Here is a 26091-nt window from a genome sequence, read left to right as displayed (position 1 = left end):
GTATCTGTGCAAAGTCCAAACAAGCTGGTCATTTCTCTGAGCTGAGCCACAGGTTCTGTCAGTGGCATGGAGCCAGACAAAGCTGCTTACTTGGTGACAAGCCCTGTTGTCTGCGGCTTCTTCCCTGTGACACACGATCCTCTCATGGAGCTGCTGTGCCTCGTCCCAGATCAGAGCTGTCCCCAACCTGGGTGGGCCCCTCTATTAGATTATCAGCTCTGAGACCACAGTTGGTCTGTTCACCCACAAGGACCCACCTTCCTATGTCCTGTGGTCTTTAGTCAGTGGTCGCTCTGTGGTGTTGAGGACATTTACCTGACGAAGTAGGTTTCAGCTCTGATTCCGCTGGCATCTGTTGAGAAGTGACATGGGCTCCTAGTGCCTTTTTATTGCCATAAGTGTCCTGGGGTACAGCTTATCAGGGTAGCCCTGTGTCGGGTGAGGCAAAGCTTGTCACCGGCACCCTGATTCGGGGGCCCCGTGGATGCCGCACATTCAGGAGGGTGGTGAAGGCCAGGGATTAACCATCCCACTGCCTGCTGTCCGAGGGCCAAGGTGAAGAGCCTCCTGCCGGCACCGTGGCATCAAGGAGATGCTTGTCAGGCAGTCACTGTGCACCAGCTGCCCGACGGTGCTCCGGGCATGTGGTGTATGGGCCTTCTGCTGACCCAATGGGGAGGTTTAATTTCCAGGCCCCTCTTTTTCCTTTGAGAAAATCTCAGCAGCATTTTTCTGACATTAAGAAGAAAAATATTCTTTATCACTGCTCCCCCAGAGTTTGATCTAGCAGCGAGAGGATAGCCAGTGTTCCTCTAGAATCAGGGAGGGCCGGGGCCCAGGCTTGCTTCGGCACAGTCTGCCCGGTCACGGGTGGATGGGGCACAGTGGGTCGTGTCCGAACAAGATGGCATTAGGTGGGATGGAGGACGTGAGTGCAGGTGCCGTCAGATAGGTGGAGCATACCTTTGTATCTCTTGGCATCAAATGCTTTTGTTCCATTTAGTAAGTTTGAAGAGGCAGTCAGATGCTTTTTGAAAATCTTTCTTAAGCCTTATGTACACACAGATATGTGAAAACCCAGTGTGATCCTAGTAACATTCCTTTGGCACATTTAAAGCTGCACTGAGGGATAAACCCCCTCGAACAGGGCGATGATTCCCCTCGTCCCTCCGTGCTCCCAGGGCGACCCTTCATCTGCTGTCCTGTGGCCTCTCTGGTTTCCATCCCGGATGGGTGTGAGGGCGCAGGGAGGCCCCGACAGTGCTCAGGGCCACAGGCCACTTGGGAGGCTCCCGTGCACAGGTGGCACCGTGGGCTCTGCCCGTGGGTGGCTGACCAGCCTCCAGGTCGGCTGTGGCGCGCTCCGTCCTGCCCACAGGGTCTATGTGACCTCCAGAAGCAGCCACCTTCCCCTGCCCCAGCTGCGGTTTTCTACTGTCATCACTGTGTCTTAACCTGTCCATTTAAATTGCTGGGGCCATTGGAATGTGACTGGAGTTCACGGTCACGGGACCATCACCATCCGACGGCTGTCGGGAGGCCAGCGAGCACCGGACTCGTTGTCCAGCTCAGTTTCCCCTGACATCGCTGGGTCGGGACGCAAACCTGGCCGGAGGCGGTGGTTGGGAAATCGGCACTAAGCTTTCATCAGACAACTTTGCTGACAGTACCTGAGCTATTGCTCACATGACCTAAAATGCTGCTAAATACCCTCTTGTTCCAACCCTGCTGCCGGCCCATTCTCTTGCATTTTTCTTACAGACGACTTTTCTCTTCTGTTTGTTGTCGTCACTTACTTTTCCTCAGCCTGAGACATCGGGCGGCTTCCAGCAAGCTGCCCCCCGGCTTTGGGCTGTCCCGCCTTGCCTTGGGAATCAGACCCAGGACGGCACACATGGGCGCTTGGGAGTCATGAGAACATCCCGACTCACATGAAAGGTGCTGTGGGCACACGCAGCTTATCTTCTCAGGGAGTCTGTCTGTGGTTTCTGTAAGATTTTCATAAGGTCCCCAAAATATTAAGACTTCAGCTTTAGATCCCATGTCTCCTCGGGGAGCCCATAGCTGTCCATAATTCCTGCCCCTTCTTGCTCCTCAGGACCATAATCGTTACCTTTATCTCTCCATTATGCACGGTCCTGCTCAGCCAGGTAGCTCTTCATTGTCAGAGCTGGGCGCTGTTTTCTCTGAGAATTCAGGCCAGACACAAGGGAGTTTTTATTTGGTCTCACTCCTAATAATTAGTCATTAGCTATGTGCAAATGTAAGGGGGACAGCTTCAGACAGGTAGTGAAATTGAAAGAGAAATAGAAGATCAGGGTGTATTAGACAAATCAGACTCACAGAGCGTAATCTCTAGGAAAAATGTTGATTTATTAACATTCCACAAATGATGCTGGAACAATTAAATTTAGCAGCCTCTTCAGGTCCCATAATACCAAGTGACAGCACCAAGATCTTGGAGGTACAGCCAGACCCACGATATTCACAGTGACACAACCACAGGGAAGCAGAGCCTTTTTCCCTGGCGATCCAGGGGCAGCAGGCCTCAGAGCCAGTGAGTCCACAATGATGTTCAGTTTCAGACACTGAGGGGACAGGCCAAGCTTTGCTCAGCCACCGAATACCACCAGCAGGATTGTGAAGGGGTCTGTGCGTGAGAAGCCGATCAAAGTGATACTCACGTCTTCATCAGAGCACTCATGCCTGGCTGGTTTGAGGGTGCAGATGTATTTTCACATGAGGAAGCTTTGCCCTGAGAAGCTGGCAGGATTTTCTGCCCTGAGCTGAAACGTTGTGGCACGTCCAGCCCTTGATGATGCAGACGAGTACCTGGGAGTGGACCCGTTGTCAAGGGGGTGGGATGGAGGCCACTCGATGAGGACCTGATCTGTGAGGCGAAAGAGGATTGTACCCGCACTTCCCTGGCGCCCTGATTCTGGAATCAGGAGGCACATTCTCTGTCTGGTGTTGGTGAGCCACTGATTTCCGGGTCCACCATGGCATGCGCTGTGCGGAGGGCTCAGCCAGCCCAGGGCTGGAGAAGACAGTTGGCTTGGCAGCTCTTCCTTGGGCCTTGTCAGAAGCCCCGAGGGCCAGGTTGGCTGCGGACTGTTCAGGACGAGTGCTCCCCCATGCTTCGCAGTGAAGGGATGTGAGCAGCAAGCAGAACTCACGTGTGGAATCTTTTGCTTGGATGCAACTGGGAAGCTATAATTATTTTCCTGGTGGGATTTACTGTGAAAGTGTCTCAGATGCATACCCACATCAGCTGTGCCCGTGTGACTTTTTAAAAATAAAAGCCTCGGGCTCTGTTCTCAATGTTTTCCATACAATCATCTGTTTAGTCCTCATGAGAACCCATACACCAGGCATGGTTATTAGCTCCACTCATCAGGGAGAAACAGGTGCCCAGAGAGGAGAGCAGTTTCCCAGGGACACCGTGTGGCCGGTTGGGAGACGCTTGAGTCTGTTCATGTAGAGAAGCTGCGCTCACTTCCTCACTCGTCCCGCAGCAAACACTGTGTGGCTGGGTGAGGGTTTCAGGGCCCCAGACGCACTGCTGTGCTTGGTGGCTCTTCAGAGCCCCTGCGACCCCAACCCGTCTGCCTCTGCATTGTCTCGGAACAGAGTGGGGATGGGGTCTGGGCTGATTCAGCCCTGTTCCCGGGTGTTGAGCACCACATTGCAGCAGCTCTGTGCCAGGAAGGACAAGGTGTGTACATGCACGTTTTGTATTAACACACCTTACACCAAGAAGAGAGACTGTTAATCCAAGCAAACATGCAGGCCAGCTGCTCCTTTGTCTGTCCCATTACATCATTTATAAGAGATTTGCCAAAAAAGGGAGTTAGTGTTAACAAAATAAAATGTAAGGAAGCTGAACAGTGTGTTTAAAGAGTCTCTTGGGGTCTAGTTTTGAAGTGCTTCCTTCCCAGTCCATGTGCAGCAATGGCACACAGAATAGTCGAACACTGATCAGGGCAACAGTCCCCCCACCAGGCTTGAGGAGGCTTTTCCAGAAAAGTAAGAAAGTAAAGTTAGTTAGATGACATTCTATTGGATTTTATTTCCTAAGTCGCTAAACTTTTGGAAAATGAATAAAAACGTCTCTGGCTCTTGGGCTGGCTAGAAAATTAAACTCACCTTAGGGCAACCCCATTTTTTGAGCATCTCTCGACTCAAGCTTCCAATCATCCTGGACTGACCTGGCGACAGTCACTGAGCCATGTCACCGCCATTGTTGAGAATGACCAGCTGGGAAGAGAGTCCAGGGACCCGGCCCTGAGCCCTGGCCTCTTACTAAGCCTGGCACTTCCACTGGGGTCAAGCTGACCTTCCACGGAGCTGCTGGGTAGCAGGGAGGCCAGGCAAGTGCTCCGATGAGCTGCATGAATTCTGAGAAAGCCAGTAACCTGGCTTGTGGCAATGCCTGGCACAGCTCTGGGCCATCCCTTTTCAGCAGCGAGATCTGTATCATCGCCCTGGCCCAGCAGGGGGAACGGTCTGGAATTCCAGAACTCAACATTTCAGATTTTAAAAAGAAAGTACATGATGATTATTTTTTAACACTTAAATGAGTTCTGTATACCCTCACTGCCCAGACAATCGGGAAGAAATACCAAGGTGGCTTAGGCCTCCAGGGGGAAGGGCTGTCCCTAAGAACACTGGCTGACCTCACGCACACTCGGTGGTGTGCTTTCTAATCATCACTGATGGACCCTTCAGTGCACGTCCAGAGCTCAGACCCACAACTCAAAGGAGACTCAAGCTGGCTTGGAATCCTCATGTGCTTACTTCCTGTTCCAGCTGGTAAGACTCGTACCAGACCCAAGTTACAAGCTGGGCAGGAATTTCTGCTTAAAATGGCTGTGGCACTTGATACAAAAATGTTCACATTATTCACTCAAAAGGTCTGTGGACAATTACACCAGCCCTAACTGATCATAATACTTGAGGAATGGGGACAGTAATAGATTATTACAGGTTCCTGAGATCCTCTGAATTACTCTCAAACCAAGTCATTAGACTGTATTGGAATATTTCCTGATTTGTTCCCTTAGCAATTCATTATATTTTCCTCCCTGGAACTTTGATTCACCACCTTGGCTGCCAGGTCAACAAGGGACATTCGTTATCTTAAATTCTGATGCAAATGTATAAGTTGTAGGTGAAAACTGTACAGGACATTGGGCATGTCCACAGTGTCTTTACAGAGCTGTAGGGAATTATGTTGACACTCGAGAATATAGCTAGACAGGAAGATTCTGAAATGAGCATGGAAATTGGTGCGATTTTAATGCAGCTGCCCTTTCATTTTCTGTGAAAAATGTATTTTTGTTTTCCTTTCCTTTCATCTTTCCAGATGATTATTCCGGGCTCCGTAAGCTTGAGGTCGGGTCGATGGGTGAGACCTGCTCTGCCCCACAAGCGCAGCCAGCAAACTGCAGGGCTTTTCTGTGGCTTTTCCATCTCGGGGCAAAGGCAGGCTGTGTGTGTCACTCAGATGCAGAGCAGGAATGGTCTGTGTTTCAGAAGCAGTCAGGCTCAGTCACGTCCATGGACATCAGTTTAGAGATGCAGCAGCCATGAGGCTTCACATGAGAAGAGGAGGAAGTGCACATATTTAAGGAGAGTTTTCAGGGAATATGTTTTTACTACTAATTTTCATTGTAAGTAGAGACAGTGAGCCTTGGACGAGGCTGCGTCTCACGTTCAGGACGCGCCCACTGAGATGCTCCAGCACAGCTGGTCGGTCCCTGGTCCTTCTCTAAGTCATGTAACCACTGACGGCAGCGTGGCTGAGGTGCTGAGCCCACTGCACAGGCGAAGGGCGCAGTGGCCGTGTGGAGCCGACAGATACGCCACCTCTGTCCCCGGGCCTGATGCCACGTGGGTGTGTGGACCTCACACGTGCTCGTTCCCAGGCCGTCTGCCAGGCCCAGACCGGCCTGTGCTGCCCGGCCCTCACTCGCGGCAGGCAGGCGACAGGCAGCGGCATGCTGAGAGCTGCTGGGGTTTTCTCCGAAAAGTCGGGTGGGGTGAGGCTGGTGCTGAGGCTCTGCTGGTACCGAGGGCTTGGCCGGGGGCTGGGTGGAGGGCGTCCTCACCTCCCCTTTAAAAGGAACCTGATGTCCATGCTATTGTTCCAGTTTTGCAGGTGGGGGGACCAGGGCCTAGGTTACTCCTCACATCATGCAAGCCAGGATGCGCTTCTGCCTGGATGTATGCGGCGCCTCCACTGGGGCACATGGGAGGCAGCCACGTGCTCCCGGGTGATGCGAAGATGGCTGGGCTGCTGTGCTGCAGCTTGGGGCCTCTCGGAGGATGGGTGCAGCCCTGAGGCTGCTCGGCAGGCATCATCTTGGCATCTCTCTGTTTCAGGGATGGTGCAGAGGCACGTTGGAGCCTGTCATGGGAACCGTTTCCTCAGAGCCACAGGGCCTCTCTGAAGGCCGGCGCCCTCCCGGGAACATGGCAGCAGCCCACTCAGAGGTGCCCCCACCCAGAATGATTGCTCAGGGCTTCATGTCACATGGGATGATGATGCACACCAGGTTTTTCATTATAGAAAACATGAATGGCTGGAGGCAGATGTGCTGCCAGTGAGCCTTGTATGTGACCTTCACGTGTTCCAAGCATGCTGTTATCATGCGTGCACATGTGCATCTGCTCATTTTGCGACATGCCAACAGACGGACACTGGCGCCTTCTCTGTTTTCTGTGTTTGCCCCACCTTCCTAATGCTGCACAGCCCACGGGACCCGCCGTCTCGCTAGCATCTGGGTGCCAAGCAGCTACGCTCGGCACAGCCACACACTGGCTCCATTCCTGTCAGGGGCCGCACAATTTGTTAAACCAGAATTGATCTGGAATTGAGGGCTTTGAGGACAAATCTCAGTCTGGGTGCTGCATAAAACCTGGTGCCTGTTCACTTTCCTGCCACCAGACTTGAAGTCTGGTGTGTTTAAAACAAGAAGAATGACTCCTGGGGCATGATTTGTCAATGAATAATAGGTAACCAGTTTCACCTGTCATTTTTTAACAAATGTTATTCACTTTCATTAATATCCAAAGTGAATTAAGTGAATAAACCAAGGCCTGTGGCTATAGATCAAAATTCAGGTTTATGGCTAAGTAGCCCTGAAAGTGGGTATTTACAAAGATCTATGGTCTGGAACAAATATCCACAAATCAAAATTTTGAGGTTCTTTCTTTTACAAAATAAAAGTAAACATAGTATTTTGGCTATGAAATATTTTAATGTATAGATTTACATAATGAATTTTATGTACAGTTGAGTGTATGCAAGTCTGCCTAACAGCTGAGCACCATGCATTCCACATCGAGTCACTGGAGTTAAAGATGTTTTTTAAAATCAGGCCCTGAAGTCAACCTGATACCCAGCATGAATGGCAGCCACTGGCGCCCGTGTCCACTGCTGGACTCACTGCTCGCAGAGCATCACCTGCCGTAGGGGATCTTCCTGCCAGCATGTAGGCTCCTAGTGTCTCGCAGCCCCAGAGCTTCGTGTCTGTGGAATGTGCGGGGTAGCAGACAGGCAGGTCCTGGGTGTCAACCACAGCATCCCCTCAACAGGAGGGCAGGCCCACAGCACAGCCACGCTGCAGGTAACCTTTCAGCGTCCATCCTAAGAAGTACTGGGTTCCATAATAGGAAGTGTGAAAATACCCTATAAGTGATATTTCTAAAAAGGAATTTTAATAATTTAGGAATAGTCTGTCATGCAGTCAGAGTTCATTGGTCCTCAGGCAAGTCCAGGACCTCCCGCCAAAGCTCACTCCCAGCACAGCTGTGTGCGCGACTCCCGGCTCCGTTCATGCTCCACTGCAAACCCTCTTCCTAGTGGTTTGTGCACAGAGCTCATGTCTCTGAGCATGGGCACAGTGCCTGGAATTGGCTGCAGTTGAAGGACAGAATTGGACACAGACGGCTTATTGGCATCCATTTACACTTTAGTATGAATGAGTTTGGCACCTCTCCTTTCTGAGCTCATATTTTGATTCTAGAAAAGAAGTATTTTAAAGAAGAAATTGAAAAGGAGAGTGGGCATGTGAGCACCTAAGGAAGACACTGACAGCCAAGACACAGCAGATCTCCTTCTTCCAAGACTGATCACAGCAGCTCAGCAAACAGAGGAGCAGTTACTGCTGACATGCAGCACAGGAAAACCGTGGCCTCTGGAGCTGGAGAGAATTTAGGGCCCCAGTTCTCATCTTAGTACGTCACTGAGTTGTGAAAGGATTTGTTTTTGAGGTCTAATTGACACAGCATATTGACTGTAGTTGACGATTCTGTTTGCATATTTGGAAGTTACTAAAAGAAGACCTTAAAAGTTACCACCACCAGGAAAATTTTACAACTGTGTGGTGACGGATGTTAATTAGACTTACCGTGGTGATCATTTCACAATCTATACAAATATCGAACCATGTTGTGCACCTGAATACTATAATGTTGTATGTCAATCACACCTCATAGGATTTTAGGCCGGTTACTTAACAGCTCTGAAGCTTATTTTCCTCATGTGCAAAATGGGTATAATAACATTTCATCTTACTTCTTCAGATAGTGAGTCCCTTCTCTGAAGTAAGGTAACTGTAATCAGTAAATTAATGTCCAGAGACAACAACAGGCTGACTCTTGGCGATGTCAGAAGGGAATGTTCCCAGGGCAGAGGGAGCTGGATTTGGGATTTAGGTTGGGTAGTGAAGTGGCTTGTTGTCTCCACATTTGCCATTTCGCCCTTTCTTCTGAAAGAGTTTGAGGGAAAAGCTGCTGGAACCCCACAGACTAGGGTGACATGCATCAGTTCCTGGAAGGGACTACATTCTCAGAATTACCCCAAAAGTCGCCTTTTTAGATGCACAACAAGCCAGTGTGTTACACAGCAGGCTGGAGAATCCAGAGCAATTTGTCTTTCCTTTTGTTACCTATGCATGGAAAAGCTCTGGGAAACAGCTTTCCTCTCCAAAGCTGAACGCCTGCACTGGCTGCCACACTTCCGGTGCCCGCAGTGGTTCCAGAGGCAGCACAGCCAGCAAGGCGAGGGCAGGAGGCACAGCCCGTCCCTGAGACCCGCTCAGAGGCCAGCTGGCAGAGCGCGTGAATGACCTGCTCCGTTTGAGTTTCTTTCTGAATCTTCATTCTGCCCTGACAGACATGAGTGAAAGGGTGTTAAATAGAGGAACAGTGAAACTACATTTTATCGTCTCCATTTTCTTTGCAATAAAGAAGAAAACTCAAGTTTTGGCTTGTGAATGCTTGAACACCAAGTGTTTCTCTTATTTCCTTGCTACTTATAAAACCTCTCCATTGCTGCTCGAAGAAGATCTGGAAAACGTAAGAAGCTTAAAGAAGCAAATAAAACGGAACTGCAATTAGTTCCTCCAACCCGGGACACTGCCGGTGTCTGGGCAGATGGCCTCCAGAACAGAACGAGGACCATAGAGCACGCCGGGAGTGCAAGGAGCTGATGTCACTTAGCACTCCACTGGCCATCTCTGGAATGCCTGATGGGTCTCCAATATTCCATGCAGTGACTGTACCACAGTTCATTTTAACCATTCTACTTTAATTGGATATTTGAAAAATCAAGGATTGCCAATTTTTTATAAAAGAAAAAAAAAGTGTCAGAACTTACTCTGAAGTCATTTGTACCAAATCCAGGAGAAGGCACAATAGCAACTGGGCCCTCAGCACTCCTCCTGCTGGGCACTGGGCACCTGGCGTGGAGGCCGCCCCCGAGGAGGAGGTGGCGGCAGAGCGCGATGCCAGAAATGGCATCAAGTGCAGGAAATTAAGGCAGTATGTCAAATACAGATCTTAAAAGTGTTTGAAAGTTAACATCACAGCTTTTTTAAAACATTAAATTGACTGAAAAACAACTCTCCAGAAGGCAGCGTTCTAACAGAAATTGAGAGGGAGGAGAAATACGCAGAGAACTTCATATGAAGTTGGTGATTCTGGACACATGCAGCAGGGTCGGAGGGACACGGCCACAGCTCCCCCGCGGGTGGGGCGGGCGGCCAGGTGGCCGGGTCTCCTGTTCCCAGCTGGCAGAGAGGGCGGAGTGGGGGCTTTAGCAGACCACTGTGGTCATCCCAGGAAGTTGGAGGTTCTCGAGCCCGGCTGCACACTGAGCTCCCTCTGGAGCCACGCACGAGCGGCCCGGCCGCCCAGACCAAGTGAGCCGTCGTCTCAGAGCCAGGCAAGGCCTGCATCCTTCTGAGCATTTCCCAGGGGACAGAGGCGAGGGTCAGCAAGCATAAATACAGGACTTTAATTCAGGGAAACAACAGATAGTGCATGGTCTGCCGTAAGGCATTATTCTCCGTTTGTCTGAAAGTCATACCTAGCTGGGTGTCCTCTGCGGGCGGCCCTGCCCTGGGACTTCAGATGCAGCAGTCAGAACCACCCTCAGAGACGAGACCGTGTTTACTTCCACACTGTCCACTCTGATCTGGGACACTGACATCACCACTGTGAGCAGCCATGGCTTAGGTATGAAGGCCAGGTTTTCTGAGCTTTATAAAATGCCCTCTACTCTGTCTTTAAAATAGCATTCCCAGTTTAAATGTGATGGACATATCTTCAAGCAAACTTTGATATAAAACCTTATGTAATACAGATGGTAGTGCAAAGGATTTAACACTGCATTCATTTGGAATTTAGATTTAAAACATAAAATATAATTAATGTCACTTTTGAAGTGAATAATGATCAAGTTTCACAGCAGACAGATACAATTTCATCTTGAAGACTTTTGATATTTAAGTATGAAGCAGTCTGCTTTTCATTCCAGCATTTTTAAACCTCTTTCCAAGACCAGAGAAATTCAAAATTGGGAGTATCTTGCTCTTAGTCACAACTAAATTCCTTTGGCGGATGGCTTTGTAATTTATTTGAATGCAGTGTGGTGGTGAAGGTGACTTGGCAAGGCCCGAAGCTGGGACAGAAATGTGGGGGTGGATTGACTGCCAAGACCCTGCTCGCATGGGCTGGAGGGGCCACCTGTCTCCAGAGCCAGTGTCATTCTGAGCTGAGTGGGGTTGCCTCGTTAGTGAGTTTTTGAGTTTTTCTCTTAGCCTGACTTAAGTGACATTTAACTCTTGATGAAAGATTCTGAAGACTTTAGGGGCAGCTTCTGCTGAGACTTGATCCTTGGTCCAAAATAAAATCACGAGCATTTCTAAGGCTTTCAAAGGAAAGTCATTAGTAATGATTACAGCCACGGCTGGTGCAGGCTGAGACACAGCTGTGAACAAAATGGTGGGGCGCGAACATTAAAACTAATCAATGTCTTTGTCCTTACGAAGCAGAAATGAATCCTCAATTTCAGCAGCCTTCAAATCCTGTCATTAGGAAAACGGCAAAATCATGGCCTTGAGTATGCTTTCTTTAAGTAAACTTGTGAAGAGCTACAGAATCTGGAAACTGGTGAGCTGTCAGTTCGCCCGACATTTGGGTCACCCTTTCAGCAAACCAAATCGTGGAGCATCTTTGCCCCCAAAAGCTGCTTCTGGTCCTGCTGCAGCTGAGGCCACACAGCGCCGTGCGGCACCCTTCTGCCGGCGTCACCTGCGCTGTCTGTCTGCAGGAATGTGCTTCCTGGCTCTGCTCACACAGTCAGGCGACATGGTCACAGGCAGAATTTTTCACTTGACCACCCCCGACCTCCACCCTTTAAATGCACAGTAGGTGGGCCTCCTTTGGAGAGAGACACAGCACCACCCAGGGGAGGGCCATCGTGGGCCCACAGGGGCACAGCCCAGCACAGCATGAGGTGGTCGGGGAGGATCTGAGCGGCCACGGGTAGTGGAGGGCAGCGCGCAGAGGGCCGGATGGGGGTACTGAAGGGGAAGAGCCAGGTGCCGAGACCACTTGGTGGCCAGAATGGGTGCCGCTCAGAGGAGGATGGGGCAGACCCATGGGACTGTCCCCAGGGGAGAACCAGCCACACAGCGGGGCACAGGGGCAGGTGTCAGTCAGCTTGAAACCTGGACTTAGTAGAAAAGGCTTCAGATCCCACTCCCATCAGATCAAAACCTAAAAGGAGGTGAATGTGCTCTCAGAAGCCAGGGGGTCCTCACCACGGACACCTCCACCTGCAGACTTCAGAGGCAGGCTGCCCTGCTGGCCTGTCCCCGTGCGACCCGAGAGAAGCCCTGAGCCAGTCCAAGGACTCAGCTTCTGCACTAGACTGACTGTCACAGCTGCAGGGCGGTGGGCAATGGCCGCTGCCCTGGCCACATAACTACTGCTTCTCGAAATAAGGCATGACAAGGATCCACGCCGGAAGTAGGCCAGGCAGGCAGCGTGGTCTTGGTGCCAGCCCCGCCTTCCGAGGCGGACAAGGAGCCGGCTTCAACTCAGCTGCAGATTGGGCCCAGGGGGGCAAACGCGGGGCAGCATGCTGGGTGGGTGGCCCTCTGCGGGAGGCACCATCTCCGCGCTCGGGGTGGAAGCTGTCACGTCCCGTGGCTCATGTGAGAGAGCAGCTCCTTCTCCTTCTGTCCCTCCTGCTGCCTGGGCATCATGGATTTGAAAACCCTCCGTCACCTGCAGTCCTGGGAGCCAGGGAGGGAGGAGCCAGGGGGCCTTGGTGACCAAGAGCACAGTGACCCCAGGACAGGTCTCAGCGAGGCATCGTGACATGCCCAGGTGGTGAGTGCGGCATGTGGGGCCGAATTGCGCTCGGCTGGCAGCGTTGCCATCACTTACTTGCCCTGCGCCCCGGGTGTGGGAGGGCGGACGGTGGAAACGCGAAGCGCTGAAGGGACGCGGTGTGGTTGACCAGGAGGAGCTGAGCCGCTGATACGGCCGGACACGTGAACGAAGCTCTGGCAGCTGGGAGGTGAGGCCAGAGCAGGGCCCTCGAGGGCGCTTTCTCTCCGCTTTGCCAGGGACGCCGCCTCTGGGCCCCCTGTACCTGGATCTGATAAAGGGCCAGGGCAGAGGCGCAGTGTGTGGTTCACCATTTCTACCCTTAAAGTCAGGCTGGCCTTCCACAGACTCGGCACCCGCCTGGGGGCTGTTCTGAGGGGGCGGCCGCCCTGCCCTGCGCAGCCTGCGACCCCCGCGTGCCCCGCGTCCTGTGGCCGACGGCACATGCCCGTCCTCCAGCACCGGGACGCTCGCTTGCCCCTCGGGCTCACCCTGTCGATGCCCACACTTTCTGTTCTGTGTGTCTCTGTTTGAGGAGAACAAGCAAGATCTGAAATAGCAGGTGCGTTGTTTCTGTCCGTCCTCCTGCCCACATGCCAGCGGTGACCACGTGACCACAGTCTCCATGGCAACTCACTTAATTTGCACTGTGCCTTATAGTGCATTATGTTCCCAAACAAATGAAAACAGAGCGTCTCCGGTTTCCCGGGACCCTGGAGGGGCCCCTCTGACCGACCGGCTCCGGGGCAGCCGCTCACTGGCTGGAGAATGGGACATGAAGCCCGCATGCTTCCGCCAGGCAGAGTGGGTACAGCTGGCTTAGGTTGTGTGATTTGAGTAAAATGTCCCGTAAATACTTCACCCGGTTCAGGCAGATGTTCACTGTACATACATAAAAGTATGAAATGTATATATTTTTGAAAGAAGTAGCTGGGATTGCCCATAAAATGAAATTCTGCTGCAAATGTGCATGAGATGGTCCCTGGCCTCCTCAGCGCCTCCCACAGCCAAACTGCCCCTTTTCCCAAACCTTCCATAAACTCCCTGAAACTGGCAGAGGCCAATTTGCTGCAATAAAAGGGGTTAGATCACAAAGTGCTCAAGGGGTCCATCTGCAGACATTAGCTTGCTGTGATGGTATTACTAGCAAGAAGTAAATGTAGAATATTTGCCCCAGAATCCATGCCTGATATTGCAAACCTGCTTAAATGCACGTGTACAGTCTAAATATGTAGTTATCCGTGTATGTATGGAATATGTACCCAAATGATAACAAACACGTTATGTACATGATGAATTGCCCAGAATCCTCTTCTGGGGCTTCTGTCTCCACAGGGAGACCAGCCGTCTACACCCCTCACTATGACTCAGTGCCGGGGAGAATCCCTTGGCCGTGACAGTGCATCTGAACCACCCTGCAGCCCGTGTGGAGCTGGAGCAACAGAGGAAGGTGCCTGGCGTTGCTGGGCCCGTGCAGGACAGAGGCCACCAGACATCTGCAGTCTAGCTCCCCATGGGCTGGAGGGACACAGGTTGCAGGCTGTGTGTCCTTGGCCTCCGTAGCCCCACTGGGGAAGGAGAAACCATGCTAGGTGACCCCAGACCATTCACACGCATGCGGTGATGCCTGGCAGACACAGGGCAGCAAACCTGGGGTGGACAGCGATGGTCAGTGCCAGTGACCTGAAGTGTCCTCCCAGCAGGAGGAAAGGAAGCTCCATTCTGGACAAACTGACCCAAGATGAACTGACATTAAGCATTACGACTGTAACCACAGGCTTTGAGCATTGCTGAATGGAGCCTCTGGAAGGCAGAGGCTCCGGCAGTCAGAGAGTCCTCGTCGGGGCTGGTCAGCATTCAGGTGGGGCTCCACGAGCTGGAGGAGCCGGGAATAAAGGCAAGGGAAGTTCTCTGAGGTCTCTTCTCTGCAGACAAAGGCTAGCTAGCCTGGGTCAGAAGGGCGAGGCCCACGGGCACAGCGAGCGCATGCCTGCCCCGCAGGCTGGCCTCACGGTGGGTGGCTGGCAGGTGTCGGCTCTGGGTGCTAGATGGAGGGTGTGGCATCTGGGCAGCAGGAAGCATCTCGAGCGTGGATGCCCGGGATGTGCTGAAGATGTGCAGAGTGTGACCGCTGTCTGCCCCAGAGGGTACTGAAGAGTGACTCTGTTTCTCTCTTTGCAGAGGAAGAGGGCGGGGACCTGGCCCAGCCTGGCATCAGCTTTCCGGGGCCGGCGGAGGAGGATCTCGGTAGGGCACAGACTCTGCCTGCTCATGGAGGACTAGATATGCGGGCCCCCGCCAGGGTCATACTGCACCCCAGAAACCAGTGAACCTTGCACAGAAATGTGTTCCCCACACGTCAGACTTCATGGTGGCCCAAAAAGAACAAAATAAGATGCAGTGAAATTAAAAAAAAAAAAACTTGTTTCATAAACATTATGAAGTTTAGGCAATATCATCTATTAACTATTATCTATTAAGGCAGTTCATTACTATCAATTAGTACAGCAGCTAGTGACGTGACTGACACGTGACACCTCACTGCTGTTCTCCTTCCCCACTGAGACTGACTTACTCTAAGTCAATCTAAGGAATGGAAAGGCACTTGTATTTACATTTTTTTCATGTAGCTCTGCAATTTTGCATAAAATGCTGATTTCTCTGGGCAAGCCCAGCATCCACTATGGCCTGGATGCTGTCCAACCATGTGCTTTCTGCCGAGGGGGCTCCAGGTTACAGCCGTGCGGTATTTCCCCAGGGCTACTTAAAATCATGTGCGAGTTCTGTGTTCATGCCTTCACAGACCTTAAAGCTAGTGCACAGTTGGCCGCCATCACTGAGGGGCAGGTGCTGTGTGGGGTAAATTCAAATCAAGCAGTCACTGGGCAAATAGACCCCATGTGAGGCTCTGGGGTCTCTGCCCTCCACCTCACCTGCTCAGTTACGCACCTGGAAGAATTCTGGCTCCCTGTCTAAAGTTGCTGAATGCTTTATAACACTGAGGGCTGTATTAGGGCTCCTATGTTTGATTTACATTTAAATTTGAGTTTTTCAAGTGCAGTTTTTTCATTTACATTAGCCAGGGAATCTGTTACCCACTTGATTGGCTTGAAGAATACCACTGAAAATTGAAGGGATCCATTTATATGAAGCTGTGATTTCTTTTACAGAAAATGAGAGCCCAAAAAAAGTTTGCTTTGCAATTGAAAATTGCGAAAACAGGTATAGTTCTGAAAGAATGACAGTATATTATCCACTGTGGTAAAGTTTGAAATTTATTTCTGACTTGATATTCTAAGCTAGCCTTTCTTAACTAGGAAATACACAAACAAAATAATTTCTCCTTGTTAGAAAGGCATGCGCCTGTCTCTGGGGCAAGTGACGTGCCACCTTTTATGTCACTCGTGATGGCAGGAAGCTGGTCTGAAGAGGCTTCTCATGAATGACCCATGGGACTGGAGTCTCACCGAGACTTGGGAATGGCTCGCCTGTGTTGCTTCCAGGCCTGAAAGGTCTCGTACCACAGCCATGTCTGTAAGTGGCCCTTCTTCCTTGTGACAGCGAGGGAGACGTGCCACCAGCCTTAGGATCGTGTGCTCTCGGCCTGCGACTGGTGGCAGGGCGGCTGCTGACACAGCCCCTCTGGAAGGGCCCGGGTGGGGCCAGGCCAACAGGGGTCCCACTGGGAGATACGCCTGCTCTCCCAGCCTTGGGCACCCTGGGTGTGGCCTCAGCTGGGGCAGCCCCAAGGCTGGGCACAAAACTCAGACAAGGTCCTGGGTCACCCTGGCACAGGCCCAGTGTCGCCCAGGAGCTTCCTGTAGTCCCAGCCGGAGTCACGTCCCTTCCATAGCACGTGGTAGAGTCAGGCCCAAGGGGTCAGCATCTCACAGTTGGATTTATAGGCTGCATTGTACAGAGGGAAGTGGGTTTTTGTGTGTGTGGTAAAATATACATTACATAAAATTTGCTGTTTTAGCTATTAAGTGTACATTCAGTGGCATGAGATGCAGTCTCGGTGTCGTGAACCATCCCCACCACCATCCCCAGAACTCACTCTGTCTTCCCGGACGTACACTCTGCACCCACTGAGCGCTCCCTCCTCCCCCCCCTCACCCCACCATCGTTCTCTCTGCGTCTGTGAGTTGGCCTGTTTTAGATGCGGGGTCTGTCCGTCTGTCTGGCTTGTGTCCTCCAGTCCATCCATGTCGCAGCAGGTGTCAGCACGCCCTCCGTTTCCAGACGGAACGGTATTCAAGTGCGCAGATGGGCTGCACTTTGTTTTCCCCCGACCGCGGACACATGGGTGGCGCCTGCCTCTGGCTGCTCTGGGCATGCTGTGTGGGATCCGTACGCACCCTGCCTTAATCACCCTGGGTGTAGACCCAGGGGAGGAACAGCTGGGCCACTTGGTAATTCCATGAATTCTTTTTTGAGGAACTGCCATACTCCCCAGGGGTAGAAGGTATTGAGTGAGTGGTTTGTACAGTCTGGGCATGAGATGCCAGTCAGTGGTCATGCCAGGGAGAAGGAGGAGGCAGGTGTTAGAGCCCTTGGGCAGGAAGCAGCAGAGGGTCGGTGACTGTGGCTGTAGGGCGCCCACACGTCGTCTGGTTTCCACTGGGAGTGGTGGGTGAAGGCAGCGGGGGAGCACAATGGCGGGAAGCGGGAGCCCGGACGCCAGCCGCCCATGAGGCAGGACAGGCACGCAGCCCGTGTTGTAGGCTCAGGGCCGTGCACACTGCGACCACGGCTGCAGTGGCCTTTCCCGGCTCGTTCGTGGACACGTTAGGCCTCAACCCCGGTTCTCACCGGTCATGTCACTTGGGGAGCAGTTAAAAATGCTGCCAGCTAGACCCCATGCCTGGACATGCTGATGTGGCCCCTCTGAAGCAGGGTTGGCACGTGTGGCTTCTGAAAGTTCCCTTTGGGATCCTCATGGGCACCTGCCGTGAGAACCTGGGTGCAGAGGGTATGAAAGGGCAGTTAACCTTCAGGTGGGAGAGGAGGACAGGAGGAGGCGGGCCCACAGGGAGAGGCCCAAGTCACGCTTCCAGCCCTTTGGGGTAACACACTGGGGGAGTCTCTGTAATCACAGACATTCACTTCTCCAAATCGAGTTTTCTGGGACCGTCGTCTCTGAGTGGAGGGGTTAAGCCAGGGAGCTTCCCAGCCCCAGCCCTGTGGAGCTCCAGGCTACTGCACCCAGTTAAAGTCAGAGACGCTTAGTCACAGAGGCAGCACTCCAGCCCAGCACTCGTGGCCTGCTCACCACGCAGCCACGGCCAGCGCCACCCTCAGGGAAGGTGCATGCGCTTCGGGTCCCATTCAAAATGCCCATTTTTCTATTTTAAAGTGCCCTCAGTCTCAGGTGGGGGACACTGACAAACTAAAACCTTCTCTAGTGACAGATAAATTAGTAAAGTCACCTTTTTGGAAATGAGTGCCACACCCCATTCACCCCACTACATTTAAAGGGCACTTGCATTCTCTGATGCTCATATTATACAATGTATTGAAACCAATTTATGACGAGGAAAATGTCCCTGGAAGGCAGGAAGACAGGGAAGGTTTCCATAAAGTTGATCTGAAGGCAGTGATAGAAACGAATTAATGCAGCACCTTCACAGCGGCCACGAAGGAGGAGGAGAACCTTTTTCCAGAAGAAAGGCACTGAGGGGCACCTTCAGACTCACTAGTATGAATTGCTCTCCCAGAAATTTTTGTGGCAGTGGCTCATTAGAGAGGCCTTATCTTCATTCTCTTGAATGTTATATTTAATCAACTGTGAAGAGTTAGCACTTTATAAGCATTTATAAGGACTGTCATATTGACCCAAATTTTATACTAGTAAGTCAATTGCAAACTGAAATGGGAAAAAACAGAGGCAGATTAAATGATCAGTCAAAGAGTATCAGGCCCATGTGATCTGGGGCACAATACGAAGACAGTGGGTACACGTGCAAGTCAGAACAACACGCGCATGTCAAAGTGGTTCCACAGATGCCTGGAGCCTTCTGTGGAGTGGGCACGTTTTCGTCTGGGGGGACAGTTCCCGGCATCATTTCGAGGCTTCCACACCAGGTAGCTGTATCTCTGTCCCCCAGCGATCACGAGGTATAACATACTTTAAAAGAACTCCCCTTTTAGAAATTTGTTGTGTCCTTGCACAAAGACCCCTGGCCATCTTGTAAGCATGGAACACTGTAACTTATTTCCGCAAGGTAAACTTCCAGAAGTTTCCAGACATGGAGAAGGCAGTGCTATGCCGTTTCGGCACAGATGGTGACTGCGTCACAGCATCCTCGGCGGCCAGCGCTCCTCCACTCTTGCCCCTGTCCTCCCACAGGCCACCCGGAGACAACCCTGCTGCCCCTCACTGCCCAGTGGGCCCCAGACGCCGGTGGGGACAGCACCCCTCCAGCCTGTGACGAGAAGCTGTCACCTGCTGCGGAGAAGTGAGGAAGGCCTGGCCCAGCGGGAAGGGCCAATGCCGAGTGGGAGATGGCGCCCAAGCATGTGTTTCATTCGACAGTTTCATGTCAGAACTTTATTTCTGTACAAACAAAAAAAATTAGTTTTAAAGTTACTAATATTTAATAACTATTAATAGCAGAGGTTAGGATACTGGAATTTGACACCTAAATTTCCAAATGCATTCCTTCCATTTCTCCTAAAATACCAATTTTTAACTTGCACAGCTTCTGAGCTGCTAAATGAATCATAGTGACTTCTCCCAGGTTAGGTCCCTTCTTGCACAGTAAATCGTCACTGACTGCTTCAGACACATGCAGGCCTGTCTGCGTCCTCAGTCAGGCTGCCGTAACCGCGCCGCAGTTGCAGCTTATCCACGACAATGTCAACTGCTGGCTCTGAGGAGCCGGCAGCCCCCGTGTCTGGGGAGGTGGCATCTCCACCGTCATCACCTCGTCACCATGGGGATGGGTGTCCACATGTGAATGTGGGGACACAGGCAGTCAGTCTAGAGCAGCCTTCATTCATTCAGAATCATTACCAACAATTTGTTAAATTAAAAAATGTACAGAACAGGAAACAGAACAGTGCAGCACCCAGACTGAGGCAGTTCTGTTTAGGGAGCCATCAGGTGTGTGTGTGTATGTGTGTTGGGTGCCAGTGTAAAATGTCTTTCACATTATGAGCATGAACAAAATGTTCGGAGGCCACCTGCAGGAAGATGCCTTCCAGAGCACGGCCAGCTGCACACCTCGTCCGGCTCTTTGGTGCATCTGGGAACAGCGGCCAGGCGTGTAGGGGTGTGGAGCAGGCCCTGAGGGTGCCCGTGCCTGCTTTTGGACTGGGCACTTTGCATCATTTCCCTGTGCCCAAGTCCAGGTTTATTAAAGGAAATGTGGGCTCCATTTTAAGGGCACTGATCCCACTCAGGGCTCCGCCCCATGACCTCATCATCCCCCTCCTGACATCATCCCACTGGGGTTAGGATTCAGCCTATGAATCTGGGGGACACAAGGCATCCTAGGCAGGGCGGTAAGTGAAAGAGAATCTGAGCATCTGGGGACTAGAAGGGAGGGCAGTTTGGAGCGGTCACATAGGGGCAGTGATGGAGAGGGTCAGTGAGGGCTCCTGGGTGACCCCGGGCCAGGTGATGGGGAAGGGAGCATGGAGGCTCCTGCCCCCACCGAACCCCCACCTGTCCACCCAGTGTCTCACAGCACGTCCACCCCCTGCCCCGAGAAACACCAGCCTTCTGACACCAAGCCTGTGCCAATTCAAGGAATGGGAATGTGAAGGGGCCTGTCTTCTGCAGAAATGTTAAGGCACTCTGCTCTGAGTCTGTGCCTGCTGGCCACAGGGCCCCTCGGCGCACACCTGATGAAATGTGGCTGCACCAGCACCAGGACTGCATGTCTCCAACATGGCCCCATGTGGCAGAGGCAGCACTCCCAGGACTGCAGCTCCACGGACTGTGGAACCTGCCAGGAGTCGAAGCCCATCTCCTTGTGGCATTAGAGCCTTACATATATGTGTCTTCTTCAAATATAAGTCTTTGGTATTATGATGTGGCCCTGGGTGGAGAGCCGGAGAACGTGGTTTGGGATGGCTGCTCTGCAGTGTGCTGTGTGTACCTGGGACACAGCCAGAGGGACTCCTGTCACTGCTAAGGACACACTAACTGAATCTCACGCAGGGCAGACGGGCAGACTGTTCTGTTGAAGTGGCGTGTGTAGGAGAATGGAGGAATGATAAGAACTGTGGCCTCTGCCCGATGGTGGAGTCTGGGTGTCTGAGACGGAGCTCGTAAGAGCAGTCCTTGGGTGTGTCCGGAATGTTCTTGAGTTATGTGACATGTCTGTGCCACTTAGTCTTCCATTTGGACGCAAAATCAGATTTGTTGATACTCAGCCTGAGCAGGAGTAGCTGCTGTTCCCAAATTGCATTCTGGTTGTAATGAGATCTGTCTGCTTCCTCCTCACAGGACATAGTGTATCAGCTCTTCTGAGGGGTTTTGTCTGCCTATATCTTCAGATCATCTGTTCTTTGGCTGTGGCCAACTAAGTATAAGTTAAAAATGGACCTTAAATACACATTCTAAAGGGAAAAGGCAAATCACATGCTACGCTTTTGGGCAGCACAGACATAAGGTTCGGGGATACAGCTAATGGACATTTTGCAAGACCGGAGCTCATGAGAAAACGGATGTGGCTACTACCCTATTTTCCCATTAAAAAATTGACTTTCTTCCTCAGTCGAGTTACTTGTCAAACCTTTGAGGAGCTGGCCGGCTGTGGTTTGAGCCCTCATCTCCCTGCAGCTCTAGTGTTCCTAGTGGCTGTAGGGACAGAAAAGTGAAACTTGATTTCTCCCCTCCATTTACTATGGATTTAAGTAAATCCATGAATCTTTGGGACTTGGTTTTCTCAGTTTCCACATATTGTCATAACATGTAAATTTCACAGTGGTTCTGAGAACCTAATTAAGCCAATGCTGGACATTTCCATTCTAGTCATCTTTTTTTGACTGCGGAAAAATGCTTCGAACTGTGTGCATCAGACAGACATATGTACATATGTAACTGTGCATGCATACACACACATATACATGTATGTGTATGTGTGCATATGCTTAACAGAACCGAGTGATCCCCAGCTATTTAGCAAAGTGGACCCTCACTGCGGTGTCCAGGGCCTCCCCAGTACATCACCGATGTGCATCTAAGGCTCTTCCATGTCTATTTGTGGCTTGAAAGCCCATTTCTTTTTTCATGTACTGGAAATATGCCCCTGTATGGATGTACATGGCTTGTTTATCCATCACCTACTAAAGGACATCTTGGTTCCTTCCAAGTTTGGGGAATTAGGAAAAAGTTTTTATTTTTAATTAAATTTACCCAGTTTTTCTTTCACGGACCATTTGGTGTCGTGTCTGAAAGCTCGTTGTCACACAAGGTCACCTAGATTATCTCCTCTCATCTTCCAAGAGCTTTATGGTTTTGCACTTTACATTTAGGCTGTTTCACTCAGCCTCAGCTAAATTTGGTGAAGGATGTAAGGTGTATCTCCAAATCCACTGCTGCTTCTTTCACAGGAGGATAGCTAGTTATTCCAGCACCATTTAAAACACCAAAAACTATCCTTTGTCTCTTGAACTTCGTGCACTGTTTTGTCAGACAATGACTGGCTGCATTTACGTAGATCTGCTCCTGGTCTCTGCATCCTGTTTCACTGTCTTGTTACCTGTTCTCTCACCAGCACTGCACAGTCCCAGTGACTGTGGCTTTGTCCTAAGACTTGATGTCAGCCAGTTGGTTCTTCTCTTACAATACGCAAGTCTTTGGCCTCCCCATATTAACTTTAGAATGCATAGGTTTGTCAGTATCCACAAAATAGCAGGATTTCTATTAGGATTGCATTGAATCTATAGATTAAATAGGCAAGAACTGGCATCTTAACAATATTGTTCTCCATACACATGGAATATCCCTTCTTTAGATCTTCTTTGATTCCTTTCATCAGAATTTTATAGCTCTTCTCATATAGAGCTCATATGTATTTTAGTAGCTATATACCTATTTCAGTTTTTTGGTGCAGTGTAAATGCTTTTAATTTTAAAATCCAATCACTTGTTCCACTTTTAAGAAAGCAGTTAACTTTTACATATTGACTTTGCATCCTGCAACCTTGCATTCTAATCACTTATCATGTCCAGGAAACTTTTTATTGATTCTTTGGGATTCTTTACATAGAAACTCAAGTCATTGATGAACAACAGAGCTTTATTTCTCTCTTCCCAATCTGTGTACCTTTTCCTTTTCTTGTCTAATTGCATTAGCTAGAACTTCCAGTACAACACTGAATATAGGAGAAATAAGGGAACATCCTTGCCTTGTTCCTGATCTCAGCTGGAAAACATCTAGTTCCTCATCATCAAGTGCAATGTTAACTGCAGGTTTTTGGTCAATATTTTTTATTAAGTTGAGGAAGTTTTCTTCTATTCCTAGTTTGCTTAGCCTTTTTACATGTTTCCTTTAACTGCTTTTAGTGGATAGTTGATTTTATTTTTTTGCCTTTAGTTAGTATTTGGTTGGTCTGCTTTCTTTGCTGTGATTTTATTTTCTCTGGTGACATCTGTTTAGTTTTAGGAGTGCTCCCGTCTAGAACAGTCCCTCTAAAATACCCTGTAGAGGTGGTTTGTGGGAGGCAAGTTCCCTCAGCTTTTGCTTGTCTGGGAATTGTTTACTCCCTCCTTCATATTTAAATGATAGTCGTGCTGGATACAGTATCCTTGGTTCAAGGCCCTTGTGTTTCATTGCATTAAATATATCATGCCATTCTCTTGTGGCCTGTAAGGTTTCTGTCGAGAAGTCTGATGGTAGCCTGATGTGTTTTCCTTTATAGGTGACCTTTTTCTCTCTAGCTGCCTTTAAAACTCTTTCCTTGTCCTTGATCTTTGCCATTTTAATTCTTATGTGTCTTGGTATTGTCCTCCTTGGGTCCTTTCTGTTGGGAGTTCTGTGTATTTCCATGGTCTGTTTGATTATTTCCTCCCCCTGTTTGGGGAAGTTTTCAGCAATTATTTCTTCAAAGACACTTTCTATCCGTTTTTCTCTCTTCTTCTTCTGGTACCCCTGTAATACGGATATTGTTCCTTTTGGATTGGTCACACAGTTCTCTTAATATTTTTTCATTCCTGGAGATCCTTTTATCTCTCTCTATGTCAGCTTCTATGCGTTCCTGTTCTCTGGTTTCTATTCCATCAATGGCCTCTTGCATCTTATCCATTCTGCTCATAAATCCTTCCAGAGTTTGTTTTACTTCTGTAATCTCCCTCCGGACTTCATCCCTTAGCTCTTGTATATTTCTCTGCATCTCCGTCAGCATGTTTATGATTTTTATTTTGAATTCTTTGTCAGCAAGGCTGGTTAGGTCTGTCTCCTTCTCTGGTCTCTCTGTGATCTTGGTTTGCCTGTAATTTTGTCTTTTCATAGTGATAGGAATAGTTTGCAGAGCTGGTACCAGTGACGGCTGGAAGAACTTCCCTTCTTGTTGGTTTGTGGCCTTCCTCTCCTGGGAGAGCAGCGACCTCTAGTGGCTTGTGCTGGGCAGCTGTGTGCAGACAGGGCTTCTGCTTCCTGCCCAGCTGCTGTGGAGTTTATCTCCGCTGTTGCTGTGAGTGTGGCCTGCCTCGGGCTGCTGCTCCGATATGGTGGAGCCGCGTTGAAGGGGGAGCGGCCAGGAGGCTATTTATCTCTGTGAGGGGCCTCCGTGCTCCCTGCTGCCCCGGGGGTTAGAGTGCCCAGGGTTCCCCTGATTCCCTGCTGCTGGACCAACTGTTCCAGGATGCTTCCGTCCGGTCTTGGGGTCCCTGTCCCTTTAAGACTTCCAAAAAGCACTCACAAAAAAAAAACAAAAAGCCACTCGCTTTTCTTTGTCCCCAGGGCGCCGGCCTCAGGGACCTGCTCACAGGTTTCCCTAGTCTCCAGGATCCCACGCATGCACTGTGTCTGTGCTCTGGTCCGGATGGCTGGGGCTGGGTGTTCAGCAGTCCTGGGCTCCCTCTCCCTCCCGGCTCCAACTCCTCTCCTCCTGCCAGGAGCTGGGGTGAGTGGCACTCAGGTCCCGCCAGGCCGGGGCTTGTAACTTACCCCCTTCGGGAGGCGCTGGATTCTCGCAGGTGTGGATGTGGTCTGGATGTTGTCCTGGGTCCTCTGGTCTCTATTCTAGGAAGAGTTGTCTTTGTTATATTTTCATAAATATATGTGGTTTTGGGAGGAGATTTCCGCTGCTCTACTCACACCGCCATCTTCTCTTTCTCTGCTTAGCCTTTCTAATCATAAACGGGTGTTGCATTTTGTCAAATTCTTTCTCTGCATCTATTGATATGATCGTATGGCTCTTCTTCTTTAGCTCGTTGATATGTTGGTTACACTAATTGATTAAGGAGAGGCCTGGGCAGACACTTGCCCTCTGAGCAGCTGAGTGAGGTGAGGTGAACTTCTGGAGAGATGACAGGGAACATCTCTGGCTTCCTGCCCAGATACAGACAGAGCCAAAAAAGGAGGCAGAAAACAGAAGGGGGTATCCTGCCATCTCAGGACGAAGGCAAGACTTAGTCACACTCAGGAAAGCAGACAGGAGCTCGAATTTCCTTGGTGGCTTCCAGGCAAATAAGTATTGGTGCTAAGAGAAAAATAAGAACTTTAACACACTTTTTAATCACACTTTCTTCCTTATTGTTTTTCAGTATTTCTTCAAATGTTTATGTGATTTTACTTTCCTGATTTTCATAATACTGCAATGGTGGAAAATATAATTTTTGTTATTTCCTCATTTTCCCAATGATGGCCCATGAAATGAACCACAGGCTTTGGAAGAACATGACAGTTTAGAGGCCAGATTGTTCATCTAATGCTGAGGTAAAATTACATTTACAAAAAGCACTGAATTCCAAAATGTTTATTTCTCTGAGTGAACTAGACACCAGGTGTTCTCAAAAGTAAGGCAGGGCCTCAGGTTGCTGACAATCGCAGACCCGTGCTGGCATGGTGAACATTTAAAAATAATAATGGTCATGGTAATCAAGACAATTTGGTACTGGCATAAGAACAGACCCATAGATCAACAGAACAGAATCAAGAGCCCAGATATAACTCCCCAAGGATATGGCTAATTAATGTACGATAAAGGAGCCATGGATATACAATGGGGAAATGTCAGCCTCTTCAACAACTGCTATTGGCAAAACTGGACAGCTACATGTATGAGAATGAAAGTGGATTACTGTCTAACTCCATCCACAAAGGTAAACTCAAAATGGATCAAAGGCCTGAATGTAAGTCATGAAACCATAAAACTCTTAGAAGAAAACATAGGCAAAAATCTCTTGAATATAAACATGAGCAAGTTTTTTCTGAACACATTTCCTTGG

General features: G+C 50.1%; 1 protein-coding gene across 13 annotated transcripts in view; it reads left to right on the top strand.

Moving 5' to 3' along the window:
- The window catches only part of DLGAP2 (DLG associated protein 2), a 436545-nt gene that overhangs the window by 322971 nt on the left and 87483 nt on the right, over nucleotides 1-26091 (top strand). For 7 of the 13 annotated variants that reach the window (XM_073219245.1, XM_036995819.2, XM_036995815.2 and 4 more), the window contains one exon: nucleotides 14869-14934. The exons of the other annotated variants lie outside the window; for them this stretch is intronic. In XM_073219245.1, the coding sequence (XP_073075346.1) occupies nucleotides 14869-14934 (66 nt within the window). The remainder of the gene's footprint in view (nucleotides 1-14868; nucleotides 14935-26091) is intronic. 13 annotated transcript variants of the gene reach the window in all.

The sequence above is a fragment of the Manis javanica genome, chromosome 12 (assembly GCF_040802235.1).
Source record: "Manis javanica isolate MJ-LG chromosome 12, MJ_LKY, whole genome shotgun sequence".
Lineage (NCBI taxonomy): Eukaryota > Metazoa > Chordata > Mammalia > Pholidota > Manidae > Manis > Manis javanica.
This window is presented reverse-complemented; position numbering and strand designations above follow the sequence as displayed.